Consider the following 18,317-nt stretch of genomic DNA (forward strand, 5'->3'; position numbering starts at 1 on the left):
CCCCCCTATCTGAGAAATCTACTGCAGCACTCATCCTCCACATACAACACTCGTTCTGCCAGTCACATTCTGTTAAAGGTCCCAAAAGCACACACATCCCTGGATTGCTCCTCTTTTCAGTTCACTGCAGCTAGCGACTGGAACGAGCTGCAACAAATACTCAAACTGAACAGTTTATCTCAATCTCTTCATTCAAAGACTCAATCACGGGCACTTACTGACAGTTGCGGCTGCTTTGTGTGATTTATTGTTGTCTCTACCTTCTTGCCCTTTGTGCTGTTGTCTGTGCCCAATAATGTTTGTACCATGTTTTGTGCTGCTACCATGTTGTGTTGCTACCATGCTGTGTTGTCATGTGTTGCTGCCTTGCTATGTTGTTGTCTTAGGTCTCTCTTTATGTAGTGTTGTGTTTCTTGTTGTGATGTGTTTTTTGTCCTATATTTATGTTTTATTCCAGGCCCCCGTCCACGCAGAAGGCCTTTTGCCTTTTGGTAGGCTGTCATTGTAAATAAGAATTTGTTCTTAACTGACTTAGCTAGTTAAATAAAGGTTAAATAAAAATAAATAAAATAAAAACACAACAAAATGTTGAAAAGGTACAGGGGTGTGAACACTTTCTGAAGACACTGTATATCATGATACCCCATTCTTTCTGCAGACATCTTTGAATCTTAATTCGGAGTACATTTTTAACATAATTTTTAATCATTGAGACTTATTTACCCAAATTGGTCCACACGGACCAAAGCGGGTTTGTTAAAAAGTGTTATCCTTGGATAACCTCTGTCGACTATTACATGTTCAGCTTATTTTTGTGAGGGGCTCCCGAGTGGCGCAGCAGTCTAAAGTACTGCATCTCAGTGCTAGAGGATTCACTACAGACCCTGGTTCGATCCCGGGCTGTATCACAACCGGCCATGACCAGGAGTCCCATATGGTGGCGCACAATTGGCCTAGCGTCGTCCGGGTTAGGGGAGGGTTTGGCCGGGGTAGGCCGTCTTTGTAAAATAAGAATTTGTTCTTAACTGACTTGCCAAGATAAACATATCTTAGATGCTTCATCAGAAACAAGCTTCTTGGGCTGTATCATCTCTCGATGCAGAAAAAGCTTTTGATAGACTAGAATGGTCAAATCTCTAATCTGCCTTGTAAGATATGGGAATTGGCTCCATTTTCATTAATATGATTAAAATACTATATGCCAAACCCTCAGCCATAGTTATAATAGGCCATATATGCTCTGCTCTGTTCAGAATCACTAAAAGCAGTAGACAAGTCGATCCAATTTCGCCTTTTCTATTCTTATTATCCATGTAACCACTGGCCTAAGCAATTCGTCAATCGAAGAAAATAACACTTCTCTAAAATCTACTGATCACTTCATCTCGTTATGCGCAGACAATATTTTACTATATTTAGACAATGTATCTCAATCGCTCCCAAACGCACTGAAGACCGTAGATACATTTTATAGCTTGAGATTAAGCTGAATTTACCTAACCAAAATCATCCCTACTGCCTCTCAAGACCCCGATGGAGGAGTCCATCTCTACTTATGGAACCCCAATAGTTGTCATTTTATATATATATATATATATATATATATATATATATATATATATATATATATAAAACCATAGCCACAAACTAACAAAATGCTCAAAATCAGTTAAATCTGGCCTTCGTAGATGGAATAATATCCCAGTTGCTTTAACCAGCAGAATATCTGTTGTCAAAATGAACATAATGCCACTGCTGAATTTCTGTAGATCAATGCTTCCCATGGCTCCCCCTTCTGGCTATCAGGATACAATTCATAGTCCAGTCTCAAAATGTACAGTACCAGTGAAAAGTTTGGACACACCTACTTATTCCTGGGTTTATTTTTTTTACTATTTTCTGCATTATAATAATAGTGAAGACATCAAAACTATGAATATACACATATGGAATCATTTAATAACCAAAAAAGTGTTTAACAAATCCAAATAGACTTTATTTTTGAGATTCTTCAAAAGGTAGCCACCCTTTGCCTTGATGACAGCCTTGCACACTCTTGGCATTCTCGCAACCAGCGTGATGAGGTAGTCACCTGGAATGTATCTTAATTAACAGGTGTGCTGTGTTAAAAGTTAATTTGTGGAATTTCTTTCCTTCTTCATGCGTTTGAGCCAATCAGTTGAGTTGTGACAAGGAATGGGTGGTATACAGAAGATAGCCCTATTTGGTAAAAGACCAAGTCCATATTATGGCAAGAACAGCTCAAAAAAGCAAAGAGAAATGACAGTCAATCATTACTTTAAGACATGAAGGTCAGTCAATAAGGAAAATGTCAAGAACTTTGAAAGTTTCTTTAAAGTGCTGTTGCAAAAACCATCAAGTGCTATGATGAAACTGGCTCTCATGAGGACCGCCACAGGAAAAGAAGACCCAGAGTTACCTCTGCTGCAGAGGGACAAGAAACATGAGCAATGGACATTAGACCGGCGGAAATCTGTCCTTTGGTCTGATGAGTCCAAATGTGAGATTTTTGGTTCCAACCGCCGTGTCTTTGTGAGACGCAGAGTAGGTGAACGGATGATCTCTGCATGTGTAGTTCCCACCGTGAAGCATGGAGGAGGAGGTGTGATGTTGTGCGGGTACTTTGCTGGTGACACTGTCAGTGATTTATTTAGAATTCAAGGCACACTTAACCAGGATGGCTAACACAGCAATCTGCAGCGATACGCCATCCCATCTGGTTTGCGCTTAGTGGGACTATCATTTGTTTTCCAACAGGACAATGACTCAACACATCTCCAGGCTGTGTAAGGGCTATTTGACAAAGAGTGATGGGAGTGCTGCGTCAGATAACATGGCCTCCACAATCACCCAACCACAACCCAATTGAGATGGTTTGAGATGAGTTGGACCGCAGAATGAAGGAAAAGCAGCCAACAAGTGCTCAGCATATGTGGGAACTCTTTCAAGACTGTTGGAAAAACATTCCAGGTGAAGCTGGTTGAGAGAATGCCAAGTGTGCAAAGCTGTCATCAAGGCAAAGGGTGGCTACTTTGAAGAATCTCAAATATAAATTATATTTTGATTTGTTTAACACTTTTTTGGTCACTACATGATTCCATGTGTTATTTCATAGTTTTGATTTCTTCACCATTATTCTAAAATGTAGAAAATAGTTTAAAAAAATTAAGAAAACCCCTTGAATGAGTAGGTGTGTGCAAACTTCTGACTGGTACTGTATAATATAATGATAGTTACTAATTTGATTAGCAACTGGGCAAATTACAATAATCAATATTCCCAATGACTAAGCCAAATACTCTATTCTGTTTTAATACAATCTTCAAATGACCAGCATTATTATTATTATTATTATTATTATTATTATTATTATTTATTTTGTAAGGACAAAAGGTAGACTGCAGATGGATATAGAAATGTATCCCTGGACACCATCTACAACTAGTGTAACCTCTGTGAGGAAATAATTGGTTAATCAAACATCAATATCAACACAGGAATTGACAGAACTATAAGTAATGGTGTATCTTAGGTGTTGCTACCTAAAAAGGCATAGCTAGATGTGGCAAGCGAAGGGGTATTGTTACAAATAGCCAGCTGCCCAAGCGGAAAGGCAAGCAATCGTTGCAATGAAACAAAGTATCAACGCTAATGTTGTCTAAACTGGGAAACAAATTAGCGACAATGTTGTTGCAAGTTTGTATTTCACGTGTCAGCAAGCTAATCGAAAATATAGTTAGCTAGCTAGTTAACTGATCGACGTTCACTAGCTGTAGCAAATTATTTTGGACCCAGTCAAGAGCTCTTACCTAAGTAGTTGATCCTGACAGCATTCGGTTCATTATATCCAATAGAGCGCTTGTTAACATCCCAAACCAGGTTACCAGAGCAGGACATCATGCTCGAACCTCCTTTTACTTAAAAATAGCATTGAAATACAGTTGTAAGCCCTGCCTTCTGACTATCGCCTTTGGATCTTGTTTTGCTTTTTCTCTGCGGGGTCGTTGGGGCCGTTGCGACGTACAGTAGCTAGCTAGTAACGTCAGCATGGGCGCTAAGCTAACTCTAGCTATATCAAGCTTTTATCCTTATCGCCCTTCTTCACTTTGCAGCCTCTCTTTGGTCGCTATATTCCTCTGAAGCTTGTTATTTGGATGGCTCTCTACTTCTCTGTCTTGTTGTGTCAACCCCTGCCTATGCAACCAATGAACTCCCTGGTTGAAACAACGCAATAAAGCAGGTTCTCAGTGGTATGTGAACCGTTCTATGCGTTGTATTTCTATGTTCGAGACCATTAATCGAGACAGTCAACATTGCAGCCGTATGACGAAGCACTCAAGGAGAAGACCCTAGTCTCTAACAATATTAGTTGAAAATCCAGTTGAGGACATTATATATAATATAGTTATAATTGCGCGATTATGTAGTAAAGTGTTATCATATTAATACTGGATGTGTAGGTAGATTAACAAATGGTAGACTCTGGGGACTGTTCAGCAGGACACAACGTTTTGGAGCATTCAGATGAAAAGTGTCAAGTTCCTTGGTGCGCACACATCATTGAACTGTCCTTCCATACACAGTGTGGTGAAGGCGCAACAGTGCCTCTTCAACCTCAGGAGGCTGAAGAAATTCGTCTTGGCCCTCACAAACTTCTACAGATGCACCATTGAGAGCATCATGTCGGGGGCACTCTGCCTGCCCTCCAGGACATCTATAGCACCTGGTAGCCAGCCGCCTGTTCACCCTGCTACCATCTACAGGGAGCTCCAAAACTATTGGGACAGTGACACATTTTTTGTTGTTTTGGCTCTGTACTCCAGCACTTTGGGTTTGAAATTATAAAATGACTATGAGGTAAGTGCAGACTGTCAGCTTTAATTTGAGGGTGTTTTTATCCATATCAGGTGAACCATTTAGGAATTACAGTACTTTCTGTTCATAATCCCCCCATTTTATGGGACCAAAAGTATTGGGACAAATTCACTTATGTATATTAAAGTAGTCAAAAGTTTAGTTCCATATTCCTAACATGACATGATTACATCAAGCGTGTTACTCTACAAACTTGTTGGATGTATTTGCTGTTTGTTTTGGTTGTTTCAGATTATTTTGTGGCCAATAGAAATTAATGGTAAATAATGTATTGTGTCATTTTGGAGTAACTTTCATTGTAAATAAGAATAGAATATGTTTCTAAAACACTTCTACATTAATGTGGATGCTACCATGATTATGGATAATCCTAAATGAATCCTGACTAATGATGAGTGAGAAAGTTACAGATGCACAAATATCATGCCCCCAAGACAGGCTAACTTCTCACTATTACAGGGGAGGTCATCGTAACAGGGGAGGTCATCGTAACAGGGGAGGTCATCGTAACAGGGGAGGTCAGCGTAACAGGGGAGGTCAGCGTAACAGAGGAGGTCAGCGTAACAGGGGAGGTCAGCGTAACTGGGGAGGTCAGCACTTTTGGGAGGTATGATATTTATGTATAATTTCAAATCCAAAGTGCTGGAGTACAGAGCCAAAACAACAAAAAATGTGTCACTGTCCCAATACTTTTTGCGCTCACTATAGGAGGAGACAGTACAGGTTCATCAAAGCTGGGACCGAAAGACTGAAAAACAGCTTCTATCTCCAGCCTCCGTCCAGTACCCTGCTCTGAACTTAGTCACTGTTACTAGCCGGCTCCCACCCGGTACTCTACATTGCAACTTAGAGACTGCTGCCCTATATATATATATATATATGTCATTGAACACTGGTCACTTTAATTATGTTTACATACTATATTCTAGTCAAGGCTCATCCTACCTACTGCTAACTACACCTACTGTCTATACACACCATTTTATATATGTATACTGAACAAAAATATAAAACGCAAAATGTAAAGTGTTGGTCCCATGTTTCATGAGCTGAAATAAGAAAATTCCCAGAAATGTTCCATTCACACAAAAATCTTATTTCTCTCAAATTTTCAGCACAAACTCGTTTACATCCCAATTAGTGAGCATTTCTCCTTTGCCAATATAATTGGGGGGTGCTGAGGAGTACAGTTGAAGTTGGAAGTTTACATACACTTATGTTGGAGTCATTAAAACTTGTTTTTCAACCACTCCACAAATGTCTTGTTAATAAACTATAGTTTTGGCAAGTCAGATAGGACATCTACTTTGTGCATGACACAAGTAATTTCTCCAACAATTGTTTACAGACAGATTATTTCACTTAATCACAATTCCAGTGGGTCAGAAGTTTACATACACTAAGTTGACTGTGCCTTTAAACAGCTTGGAAACTTCCAGAAAATGATGTCATGGCTTTAGAAGTTTCTGATAGGCTAATTGACATAATTTGAGTCAATTGGAGGTGTACCTGTGGATGTATTTCAAGGCCTACCTTCAAACTCATTGCCTCTTTGTTTGACATCATGGGAAAATCAAAAGAAATTAGCCAAGACCTCAGGAAAAAAGAAAATGTAGGCCTCCACAAGTCTGGTTCATCCTTGGGAGCAATTTCCGAACGCCTGAAGGTACCACATTCATCTGTACAAACAATAGTACGCAAGTGTCAGGAATTGTGATCAACTGAGTTTAAATGTACATGGCTAAGGTGTATGTAAACTTCCAACTTCAACTGTATGTATGTATATACAGTTGAAGTCGGAAGTTTAAATGTATTCGGCTAAGGTGCATGTAAACTCAGTTTTTCACAATTCCTGACATTTAATCCTAGTAAATATTCCCTGTTTTAGGTCAGTTAGGATCACCACTTTATTTTAAGAATATGAAACGTCAGAATAATAAGTGATTTATTTCAGCTTTTATTTCATCACATTCCCAGTGGGTCAGAAGTTTACATACACTAAGTATTTGGTAGCATTGCCTTTAACGTGGGTCAAACGTTTGGTGTAGCCTTCCACAAGCTTCCCACAATAAATTGGGTGAAGTTTGGCCCATTCCTCCTGACAGAGCTGGTGTAACTGAGTTGTCATGTTTGTAGGCCTCCTTGCTTGCACATGCTTTTTCAGTTATGCCCAAAAAATGTCTATGGGTTTGAGGTCAGGGCTTTGTGATGGCCACTCCAATACCTTGACTTTGTTGTCCTTAAGCCAGTCCTTAAGCCACAACTTTGGAAGTATGCTTGGGGTCATTGTCCATTTGGAAGACCCATTTGCGACCAAGCTTTAACTTCCTGATTGATGTTGCTTCAATATATCCACATCATTTTCCCTCCCTCATGATGCCATCTATTTCGTGAAGTGCACCAGTCCCTCCTGCAGCAAAGCGCCAACACAACATGATGCTGCCAACCCCGTGCTTCACAGTTGGGATGGTGTTCTTTGGCTTGCAAGCCTCCCCCTTTTTCCTCCAAACGTAATGATGGTCATTATGGCCAAACAGTTCTATTTTAATTTCATCAGACCAGAGGACATTTCTCCAAAAAGTACGATCTTTGTCCCCATGTGTAGTTGCAAACGGTTTTGGAGCAGTGGCTTCTTCCTTGCTGAGTGGCCTTTCAGGTTATGTCGATATAGGACTCGCTTTACTGTGGATATAGACACTTTTGTACCTGTTTCCTCCAGCATCTTCAAGGTCCTTTGCTGTTATGGGATTGATTTGCACTTTTCGCACCAAAGTACGTTCATCTCTAGGAGACAGAACGTGTCTCCTTCCTGAGCGGTATGACGGCTGCGTGGTCCCATGGTGTTTATACTTGTGTACTATTGTTTGTACAGATGAACGTGGCACCTTGATGCGTTTGGAAATTGCTCCCAAGGATGAACCAGACTTGTGAAGGTCTACAATCTTTTTTTCAGATTTCTTGGCTGATTTCTTTAAATTTTCTCATGTCAAGCAAAGAGGCACTGAGTTTGAAGGTAGGCCTTGAAATCCATCCACAGGGACACCTCTTTGACTCAAATGATGTCAATTAGCCTATCAGAAACTTCTAAAGCCATGACATTTTCTGGAATTTTACAAGCTGTTTAATTAAAGGCACAGTCAACTTAGTGTATGTAAACTTCTGACCCACTGGAATTGTGATACATTGAAATAATCTGTCTGTAAACAATTGTTGTAAAAATGACTTGTCATGCACAAAGTAGATGTCCTAACCAAATTGTCAAAACTAGAGTTTAACAAGAGTGGTTGAAAAATGAGTTTTAATGACTCCAACCTAAGTGTATGTAAACTTCCGACTTCAACTGTATTAATGACTGACATTGCTCGTTCTGAAATGTATACATTTTTTGGGGGGTTATTTGTGTGTATTGTTATGTATTACTACACTGTTGTAACTAGAAACATAAACATTTCGCTGCACCTGCGATATCATCTGCTAAATATTTCTAAGCGACCAGATAGTCTAGCAGGTAGCCTAGTGGTTAGAGCGTTGGACTAGTAACCGAAAGGTTGCAAGATTGAATCCCCGAGCTGACAAGGTAAATATCTGTCCTTCTGCCCCTGAACAAGGCAGTTAACCCACTGTTCCTAGGCCGTCATTGAAAATAAGAATTTGTTCTTAACTCACTTGCCAAGGTAAAATAAAAAATGTAAATGTCATTTTAAATAAGCTATGTAGAACAAACGTGCATCTCTGACATGTAGAATCACGTCGGCTCTATTTGTGGTATTTTTATCTGTCACATCTTCTCCTGCTCCTCCCCTCCAGCGTGCGACGTTGCCGGAATTCTAACTACTGGTCTTGGGATCCATCACACCTGGCACTCATTACGTGCACCTGTTCATCATTATGATTCACACCTGGACTTCATTACCTTCATCATGTCCTCCCCTTTATATGTCGCTTGCTTATGTTCACTCACCATTTGGTATTGTTCTTGTTTACCGGCTTGTAGCCACATGGCTTTGTCTCGGTCTTGTTTTATTAAACATTGCACCTGCTTCCTGACTCACCGCTCCATTATTACAGAATACTAACTCAAAATATGGAAGCAGCAGGAAAATCAGATATCAGACGGTCGACGAACGAGAGTACCTTCTACATCAACATCATGACCAGCTGGCTCAACTGGGGATGGCCATGGAAGAGGTGAGCTTCAGCTACAGCAAGGGAATCAGACAGCTGCTGAGTGTGCGCTCACCTTCAGGACAGTAGCAGCTTCCAGTGGATGGAATGAGTGTGCGAAGTGCCGGCTATTTCGATGAGGTCTGCGCGCGGAGGTCCAGATGGAACTGGCCTATCGGGACGATAACCTCACCCTGGACGCACTCATTGCGATGGCCATCCTGGCGAGTACTTGGGATCAGAGCCTGAACCCATGGAAGTAGGGGTCACACGCCTTTCCGTGGCAGAATGACGCAGACGGATCCTGCTGGGGCTGTGTCTGTGCTGTGGGCAAGGAGGGCTCCAGTGGTGTCCGGTACGTCAGGATCCACTAGAGCAGAGGGACGGTCACATAATGTTTCATCCCCTGGACCAGGAGTGAGTTTTCAAGATTCAGCTCTTCCTGTTTCTGAGGTCCATCACTCTGGCTGACTTTCCCTCGTACTGTGTCTACAGCTTTAGTGGATTCCGGCGCCATGGGAAACTTGATGGATCAGACCCTTGCCTCCTCCCTCAACATTACCATCTACTCCTCTCCTTTTCCGGTTCAAGGTCTTGACTGTCAGCCACTAGGATCTGGGACCATCACATACATCACTCAACCACTCACCCTCAACGTGGCATCCAATCACCAGGAGAGCATCACCTTCATCACAAGTGCACCAGTTCACAAAATCATCCTCGGCCTCCCTTAGCTTCAACGCCATAACCCTACCATCTCATGGGCGAGGATGAAAATCAGACTGGTCACCTGTATGCCGGAAGACCTGCTTCCTTGTTCCCCATTGGTTGAGAGTCCTATGGTTGCCCTTCAGCCCAATATCCCGAACGAATACCAGGACCTAATGGAGGTATTCTCCAAGACCCGCGCTACTTGTCTCCCTCATCGGCTCTGGGACTGTGCCATCGACTTATTTAAAAAAAATAAAAAAAATAAAAATAAATAAACATTACTGCTCAAAAACATAAAGTGAACACTAAAATGACACATCCTAGATCTGAATGAATGAAATAATCTTATTAAATACTTTTTTCTTTACATAGTTGAATGTGCTGACAACAAAATCACACAAATAATCAATGGAAATCCAATTTATCAACCCATGGAGGTCTGGATTTGGAGTCACACTCAAAATTAAAGCGGAAAACCACACTACAGGCTGATCCAACTATGATGTAATGTCCTTAAAACAAGTCAAAATGAGGCTCAGTAGTGTGTGTGTGTGGCCTCCACGTGCCTGTATGACCTCCCTACAACGCCTGGGCATGCTCCTGATGAGGTGGCGGATGGTCTCCTGAGGGATCTCCTCCCAGACCTGGACTAAAGCATCCGCCATCTCCTGGACAGTCTGTGGTGCAACGTGGCGTTGGTGGATGTAGCGAGACATGATGTGCTCAATTGGATTCAGGTCTGGGGAACGGGCGGGCCAGTCCATAGCATCAATGCCTTCTTCTTGCAGGAACTGCTGACACACTCCAACCACATGAGGTCTAGCATTGTCTTGCATTAGGAGGAACCCAGGGCCAACCGCACCAGCATATGGTCTCACAAGGGGTCTGAGGATCTCATCTCGGTACCTAATGGCAGTCAGGCTACCTCTGGCGAGCACATGGAGGGCTGTGCGGCCCCCCAAAGAAATGCCACCCCACACCATGACTGACCCACCGCCAAACCGGTCATGCTGGAGGATGTTGCAGGCAGAACGTTCTCCACGGCATCTCCAGACTCTGTCACATGTGCTCAGTGTGAACCTGCTTTCATCTGTGAAGAGCACAGGGCGCCAGTGGCGAATTTGCCAATCTTGGTGTTCTCTGGCAAATGCCAAACGTCCTGCACGGTGTTGGGCTGTAAGCACAACCCCCACCTGTGGACGTCAGGCCCTCATACCACCCTCATGGAGTCTGTTTCTGACCGTTTGAGCAGACACATGCACATTTGTGGCCTGCTGGAGGTCATTTTGCAGGGCTCTGGCAGTGCTCCTCCTGCTCCTCCTTGCACAAAGGCAGAGGTAGCGGTCCTGCTGCTGGGTTGTTGCCCTCCTACGGCCTCCTCCACGTCTCCTGATGTACTGGCCTGTCTACTGGTAGCGCCTCCATGCTCTGGACACTACGCTGACAGACACAGCAAACCTTTTTGCGACAGCTCGCATTGATGTGCCATCCTGGATGAGCTGTACTACCTGAGCCACTTGTGTGGGTTGTAGACTCCGTCTCATGCTACCACTAGAGTGATGTACCGCCAGCATTCAAAAGTGACCAAAACATCAGCCAGGAAGCATAAGAACTGAGAAGTGGTCTGTGGTCACCACCTGCAGAACCACTCCTTTATTGGGGGTGTCTTGCTAATTGCCTATAATTTCCACCTGTTGTCTATTCCAGTGCACAACAGAATGTGAAATGTATTGTCAATCAGTGTTGCTTCCTAAGTGGACAGTTTGATTTCACAGAAGTGTTATTGACTTGGACTTACATTGTGTTGTTTAAGTGTTCCCTTTATTTTTTTGAGCTCTGTGTGTTTTATTTATATGTATGTATGTATGTATGTATGTATATGAGAGAGAAAAAAATTATATATTTATTAATTTTTTTTCTTTTTCTCGGTGCTACACTTCCGCTTAGACGCACCTACCCTCTGTTTGTGGCTGAGACCCAGGTCATGGAGGATTACACTACCGTTCAAAAGTTTGGGGTCACACAGAACAGCGCAAACTGGCTCTAACCAGAATAGAAAGAGGAGTGGGTGTTTTGCGGTTACTGTTTAATGAAGCTGCCAGTTGAGGACTTGTGAGGCGTCTTTCTCAAACTAGACACTCTAATGTACTTGTCCTCTTGCTCAGTTATGTACCGGGGCCTCCCCACTCCCTTTTCCATTCTGGTTAGAGCCCGTTTGCGCTGTTCTGTGACGGGAGTAGTACAGAGCGTTGTATGAGCTGTTCAGTTTCTTGGCAATTTCTCACATGGAATAGCCTTCATTTCTCAGAACAAGAATAGACTGTGTTTCAGAAGAAAGTTAATTGTTTCTAGCCATTTTGAGCCTGGAATCTAACCTACAAATGCTGACGCTCCAGATACTCAACTTGTCTAAAGAAGGCCAGTTGTATTGCTTCTTTAATCAACAACCATTTTCAGCTGTGCTAACATAATTGCAAAAGGGTTTTCTAATGATCTATTAGCCTTTTAAAATGATAAAATTGGATTAGCTAACACAACGTGCCATTGGAACACAGGAGTGATGGTTGCTATAATGGGCCTCTGTACGTCCATGTAGATATTCCATAACAAATCTGCCATTTCCAGCTACAATAGTCACTTACAACATCACTAACAATGTCTACACTGTATTTCTGATCACTTTTTATGTTAATGGTAAAAAAATGCTCTTCTTTCAAACAAGGACATTTCTAAGTGACCCCAAACTTTTGAACAGTAGTGTACATTCAAAAGGCTCTCCAACAGGGTTTCATCCATGTCCCCTGCGTCGGCTGGTTTCTTCTTCATGGCCAAAAAATAGGGAGGATTACGCCCGTGTATCGATTACCGAGGACTTGACATCACCAAGCAGTATCGGTACCCTCTCCCGTTGGTGCCATTGAGCAGCTCCGCGGGGCCCAGCTCTTCACCAAACTACAATCTCATCTGGGAGGGCGATGAGTGGAAGATGGCCTTCAGCACGATGTCTGGTCACTATGAGTCTTTGGTTATGCCCTTTGGCTTAGCAAATGCTCCGTCAGTGTTCCAGGCATTCGTCAACGAGGTGTTCAGGGACCTGCTCAGACGGCAGGTGATTGTATACATCGACAACATCCTGATCTTCTCGACCAACCTGAAAGATCACTTCACCCACGAGCAGTCCTGCAACGCCTCTTGAACAATCACCTGTTCATCTAGGCGAAGTGCCAATTCCACCAGAGGGCGGTATCCTTGGGTTACCAAATCAGCCCACAGGGAGTGAGGATGGAGGATGGGAAGGTGGATGCGGTAGTCATGGCCAGTCCCAACCACCAATGGGTTACAACGGTTTTGGGGGTTTGACAACTTCTACCGCCTCTTCATCATGAATTTCAGCGCCGTCGCCACCCCTCTCACCTCCCTCAAGTGTGCGCCTCGTAGGCTGGCGTGATCTCCAGCAGCCGACAAGGCTTTGCTCAAGAAGCATTTCACCTCCTCCTCCTTGCTAAAAAAAAACACCTATATCCCACGCTACCTTCTGTGGTTGAGGTAGATGCATCTGAGGTGGGTGTGGGGGCAGTTTTGTCACAAAGACAGGGTAACCCAATGAAATTATATCCTTGTGCAGAGAGGAATTATGACGTTGTAGATCGGTAGCTCCTGGTGGTGAAGTTGGTATTAGAGGAGTGGAGACACTGGCTGGAGGGCGCCAAGGAACCATTTGTCATCCTCTTCGACCATCGGAACCTAGAGTACATACAGACAACAAGGAGACTGAATCCGCACCAAGCCAGGTGGGCACTTTTTATTTCACCAGGTTTGACTTCACGCTGACCTATCGCCCAGGTTCTAAGAACATAAAGGCCAATGCTCTGTCCCGTATCTACAATTCGGGAGAGGTTCCTGTCCAGAGGGCACCCATAATCCCATCTTCCCGTGTCGTGGGTCCAGTGGTTTGGGATCTAGATGTGGACATCTGCCAGGCTCTAGAGGGAGCCCGCACCCCGGCACTGTCTTCCTGAGCACATCTACGTGCCCACAGGGATAATGGATCGGCTGCTGACCTGTGCACACACAGCTGTTATCGCTGGACATCCAGGTATTTTTCACACCATTCACTCCATCGCTGAGAAGTACTGGTGGCCCACCTTGGTGCAGGATGTGACACGGTATGTCAACTCCTGTTCCGTATGTGCTCAAACCAAATTCCCCCAGAATGCTCCATCAGGGAAGCTCCTGCCACTTCCTGTGCCTTAGGGACTTTGGTCACATCTATCCATTGGTTAGTCAATCTTCCTCCCTCTGATGGTTTCACCCCCATTCTGGTGGTAGTGGATAGATTTTCCAAGTCCTGTTGATTTAGTTCCTGGTCTCCCCACTGCTCTCCAGGTTGCTGAGGCACTCTTCCGGCATTATTGCCTTTCGCAGGACATAGTCTCTGACCGTGGCCCCCAATTCACATCACGAGTTTGGAGGGCCTTATTGGAGAAGCTTTGTCACGGTCAGCCTCAATTCCGGGTATCGGCCTCAGTCCAATGGGCAGGTGTAGAGGTTCCTGAGGTGTCACTATCATGACTGGCAGGGTGAGTGGGCACGATTCCTTCCCTGGGCAGAGTATGCCCACAACCCCCATAGGTCATTCCTCCACTGGGTTGACCCCCTTCCAGTGTGTTTGGGGTTTTCCTGCCGGCCCTGGCCCAGTGGACCCCAAGCCAGAGCGCGGCTCCTGGGGTTGATGAGTGGTTCTATCGTGTGGCGGAGGTGTGGAGCTACACGCACGTGAGACTCCAGCGCACCGTCCATCGTCAGAAGGAACAGGCAGACTGCCACTGCAGTGAGACCCCTATGTTCCATCCTGGGGACAGCATCTGGCTCTCTACCAGGAACCTCCCACTCCAGCTGCCCTGCAAGAAACTGAGCCCCCTGTTTGTGGGGCCGTTCAAGGTTCTCCAGAGGGTCAACGAGGTGACATACAGGTTACAACTACCCAGTCACTATTGTATTTCACCCTCGTTTCATGTCTCTTCTCAGACCGGTGGTTCCTGGTCACCTAGCTGATACTGTCCCCCACGACACCACCCCACCCCCGGACAGTGAGGGGAGTCTGGCATACGCCGTCAGATCCCTACTGGACTCCGACATCGTGGGGGTTGGCTCCAGTATCTGGTGGACTGGGTGGGGTATGGTCCAGAGGAGCGGTGTTGGGTTCGGTGGAGGACATTCTGGACCCCAACAACATCTGTGATTTATACCTTCGCGGCCCGGACTGACCCGCTCCTCTGTGTTGTCCCTCTGGTCGGTGTTGTCCTGCGGCTGGAGCCGCGTGTCAGAGGTGGGGTGCCGTCACATCTTTTCCTGCTCCTCCCCTCCGGCATGCGACGTCGCCGGAATAGTAACCACCGGTCCTGGATTCATCATTACGCACACCTGTTAATCATTATGATTCACACCTGGACTTCATTACCCTCATTTCCTCCCCTTTTTATGTCACTCGCTTATGTTCACTCACCATTTGGTATTGTTCTTGTGTACCGGCTTGTCGTTGCATGGATTTGTCTCGTTTTGTTTTATTAAACGTTGCACCTGCTTCCCGACTCACTGCTCCATTATTACGCTATCTGCCAAGTTCGATAATGTTTTCGCACTTAACATGGCCCTAGTGTATTCATTAATCCAAACAGTTGCTAAATGGAAGTTGGACAATTCAGGTAGGTCCCTCCCCGTTTTGTTTGCTAATGTTTTGAAACAGAATTGGTGTAATAAATAAACCCCCGGACTCCAGTACACCTTAACCAATGAGCTATACACTGTACAAAACCTTACCATGGATTGTGTATGTGTGCCATTCAGAGGGTGAATGGGCAAGACAAAAACTTTAACTAAGTGCCTTTGCTATAGTAGTAGGTGCCAGGCACACAGGTTTGTGTCAAGAGCTGCTACGCTGCTGGGGTTCACCTAACACCTTTTTTGCACTATTGGTTAGAGCCTGTAAGTAAGCATTTTACTATAAAGTCTACACGTGTTGTATTCGGCGCACGTGACAAACTTTGATTTGATTTACACACAGGACACTTGTGTGAATCAAGAATGGTCCACCACCCAAAGGACATCCAGCCAAATTGACACAACTGTGGGAAGCATTGGAGTCAACATGGGCCAGCATCCCTGTGAACCGCTTTCGACACCTTGTAGAGTTGAAGGCTGTTCTGGGGTGAAACTCAATATTAGAAAGACATTCCTAATGTTCTATACACTGTTATATTAACGTTTTAAACCAATCATGTTGGGAGGATTGAAATAAATTGCACTAACTCAACAGAAATAAAGTTCTAAAACCAAGAAAACAATATAATCTACCTCTGTCTCCTGTAGTTTGACGAAAGTAATAAAATCCTAAAAATGCTAAAGTATCTGAATCTTTATCTATCCAACAATCTTACCAACTCACCAAGCTTCTAAATCACACATGCCCACTTTGATTGGATGGACAACATGTCTGTTCATACTGCAAAAGCTTTGATTGGATGGAGGATGTCCTCCGGAAGTTGTCATAATTACCATGTAGGTCTATAGCTTTATTCACATGGGACTAGTATTACTATAGAACGTCGGTTATGTAATTATTACCCCAGTATTTACGGTGGACGATTTAGTTTTACCAAACTGCCCCTGTAAAAAAATTAATCCTCTTTCAAAATGTACTGTTATGACGGAAGCCTGTAGGCTCTTCAATGTGTGAAGATTTTTCAAATGTCCAGCCTAATATTGGTCTAATGGCCTTCAGTTCAAAGAGTCTTAATAATGCATATCAATAAGAACCATGAACGGTAACCTATGCAGACATTTAATTAGCTGATGTATTTGGCAATCTGTCAATTTATTGGCACAGTATTGTCCACTTACACTTTTTAAAAGAGAAGAACGGCATTAGGAAAGTTTGACAAAACGGTTAATTCATCTGTAGGCGATGTGCATAGCACATTATTTTAGGCATCAATTTGTTTCCATGTTCTTACCCAAACTGGGTGCAGCACCTGTTTTTAAACGCTGTAATATCCCTCAATACACAGGGATAGCGATTCGCACAGGATAAGTGTTATCAGGGGACCTGGGAGTTTGCTGAAGAACAGTAGGTTTTTAGGGCCGGGATAATAACCTTCCTGCCAAGTAAAAATTACTGACATGGCAGAATCTGACAGGACTCAAATTATGGATGTGGCGATTTGTGCTCGTGTACATGATTATATTACCTGAACTCCCCCAGTAAATATTATCGAATAGGGTTTATGGAAGGGGATGAGAAGCACGAGCCTCGTATATAATTTTTTTTTTTTTTAAGTCTCGGAAAATAGCTTTAATCCGGCAAAACCATGACGCTACCCTAGAGGGTGCTGTTGAGACTACTGTAGACCTTCACTGCAAAAGTGTTTCAATCAGGTATTTAAAAAAAATGTTAAATATTTAATGTTTATAAATGAGTAATTTGCTGAAATTCACGAAGTTGGATTGTTCTCCCGCTCCTCCTCTGAGTAGCCTCCATAGTCTTTGAAACCAGACCCTAGGCCAGAATATTTTAAAATTGTGGGAGGCAACACGGATGTCTAGAGAGACTAGTATACACTGATGACCGCGGTTGTTGCTGAAGTGGCCTTAGTCAAAAACCTTTGCTAAATCTTTTGATGTATGCAACCAATAGCTACTATCTAATCTCGCCACTCTTGCTTATCTTAGTGTTTTAAACCCAAACAAATGGCAAAATACAGATTTGGCACCTCTAAATCTGAATAGAGCTAGGTAGCACCAGCCAACTGTTTTGCAGATTTGTTATCCCAGTGTGCACAGACTATGGTACACAGTAGCTGGCTGCATGAGTGGGGTTGCAGTGCAGACATGGACGTTGGTTGCAGGTCACGTGGAGCTTTGTGTGTGTGTGTGAGATGGATTTTTGGAATCCAATAGGGCAACTGCACTATGACAGAGTGATGCTGAGACTCAAATGTTGCACTTTAAAATGTATGTCAAACAAAAAACAATGATTACAAAGTTAAACAAACCGTACAACTATATGCAAAGACTACTTTAACAATTTCCACTGAATTTGCAGGTGTTTTTCAAGTATATGTTTTTCTAGAATCTATAGTCCTTGTGCATAGAGCTGTATGGTTTGTTGAACTTGGCAGTTATTGTTTTTTGTTTGAAATGCATTTTAAAGTAAAATATCTGAGTCTCCGCATCAATATGTTACTGTGTTACTGTGGAATTGCCCAATACCAAAGAGATTGGTTGCCAAGAGTAGCAATTTCATTTTCAGAATTGTCATGGTTCCTCACAGAATGAGTGATTGCATGTTTTGAGGAAATCAATGTGACTACCTTCAAGGACAAAGAAAGTTGAGCGCAAACTCCTTGTCAACATTAGCAGTCTTTGAACACTCACCTACACCAATATATTTAGCTACAGCTGTTACTAACCTTTGTCCTTAAAAAAATCTGATATCCTTTCTATAACCTGTGCATATCTTGGGAGAGGACAGACTCACCATTGTGCAC

At 43.4% G+C, this 18,317-nt stretch overlaps 1 protein-coding gene across 5 annotated transcripts in view; it reads right to left on the minus strand.

The window, feature by feature from the left end:
* Window positions 1-4,265, minus strand: part of LOC106581957 (DDB1- and CUL4-associated factor 6) — a 70,843-nt gene extending 66,578 nt beyond the window's left edge. For all 5 annotated transcript variants that reach the window (XM_014164538.3, XM_014164537.3, XM_014164533.3 and 2 more), the window contains exon 1: window positions 3,831-4,265. In XM_014164538.3, coding sequence (XP_014020013.1) covers window positions 3,831-3,921 — 91 coding nt within the window. In that variant the 5' untranslated portion in view covers window positions 3,922-4,265. The remainder of the gene's footprint in view (window positions 1-3,830) is intronic.
* Between the last annotated feature and the right edge of the window lie 14,052 nt (window positions 4,266-18,317).

This window comes from Salmo salar, chromosome 21 (genome assembly GCF_965601325.2).
Source record: "Salmo salar chromosome 21, fSalSal1, whole genome shotgun sequence".
Taxonomy (NCBI): domain Eukaryota; kingdom Metazoa; phylum Chordata; class Actinopteri; order Salmoniformes; family Salmonidae; genus Salmo; species Salmo salar.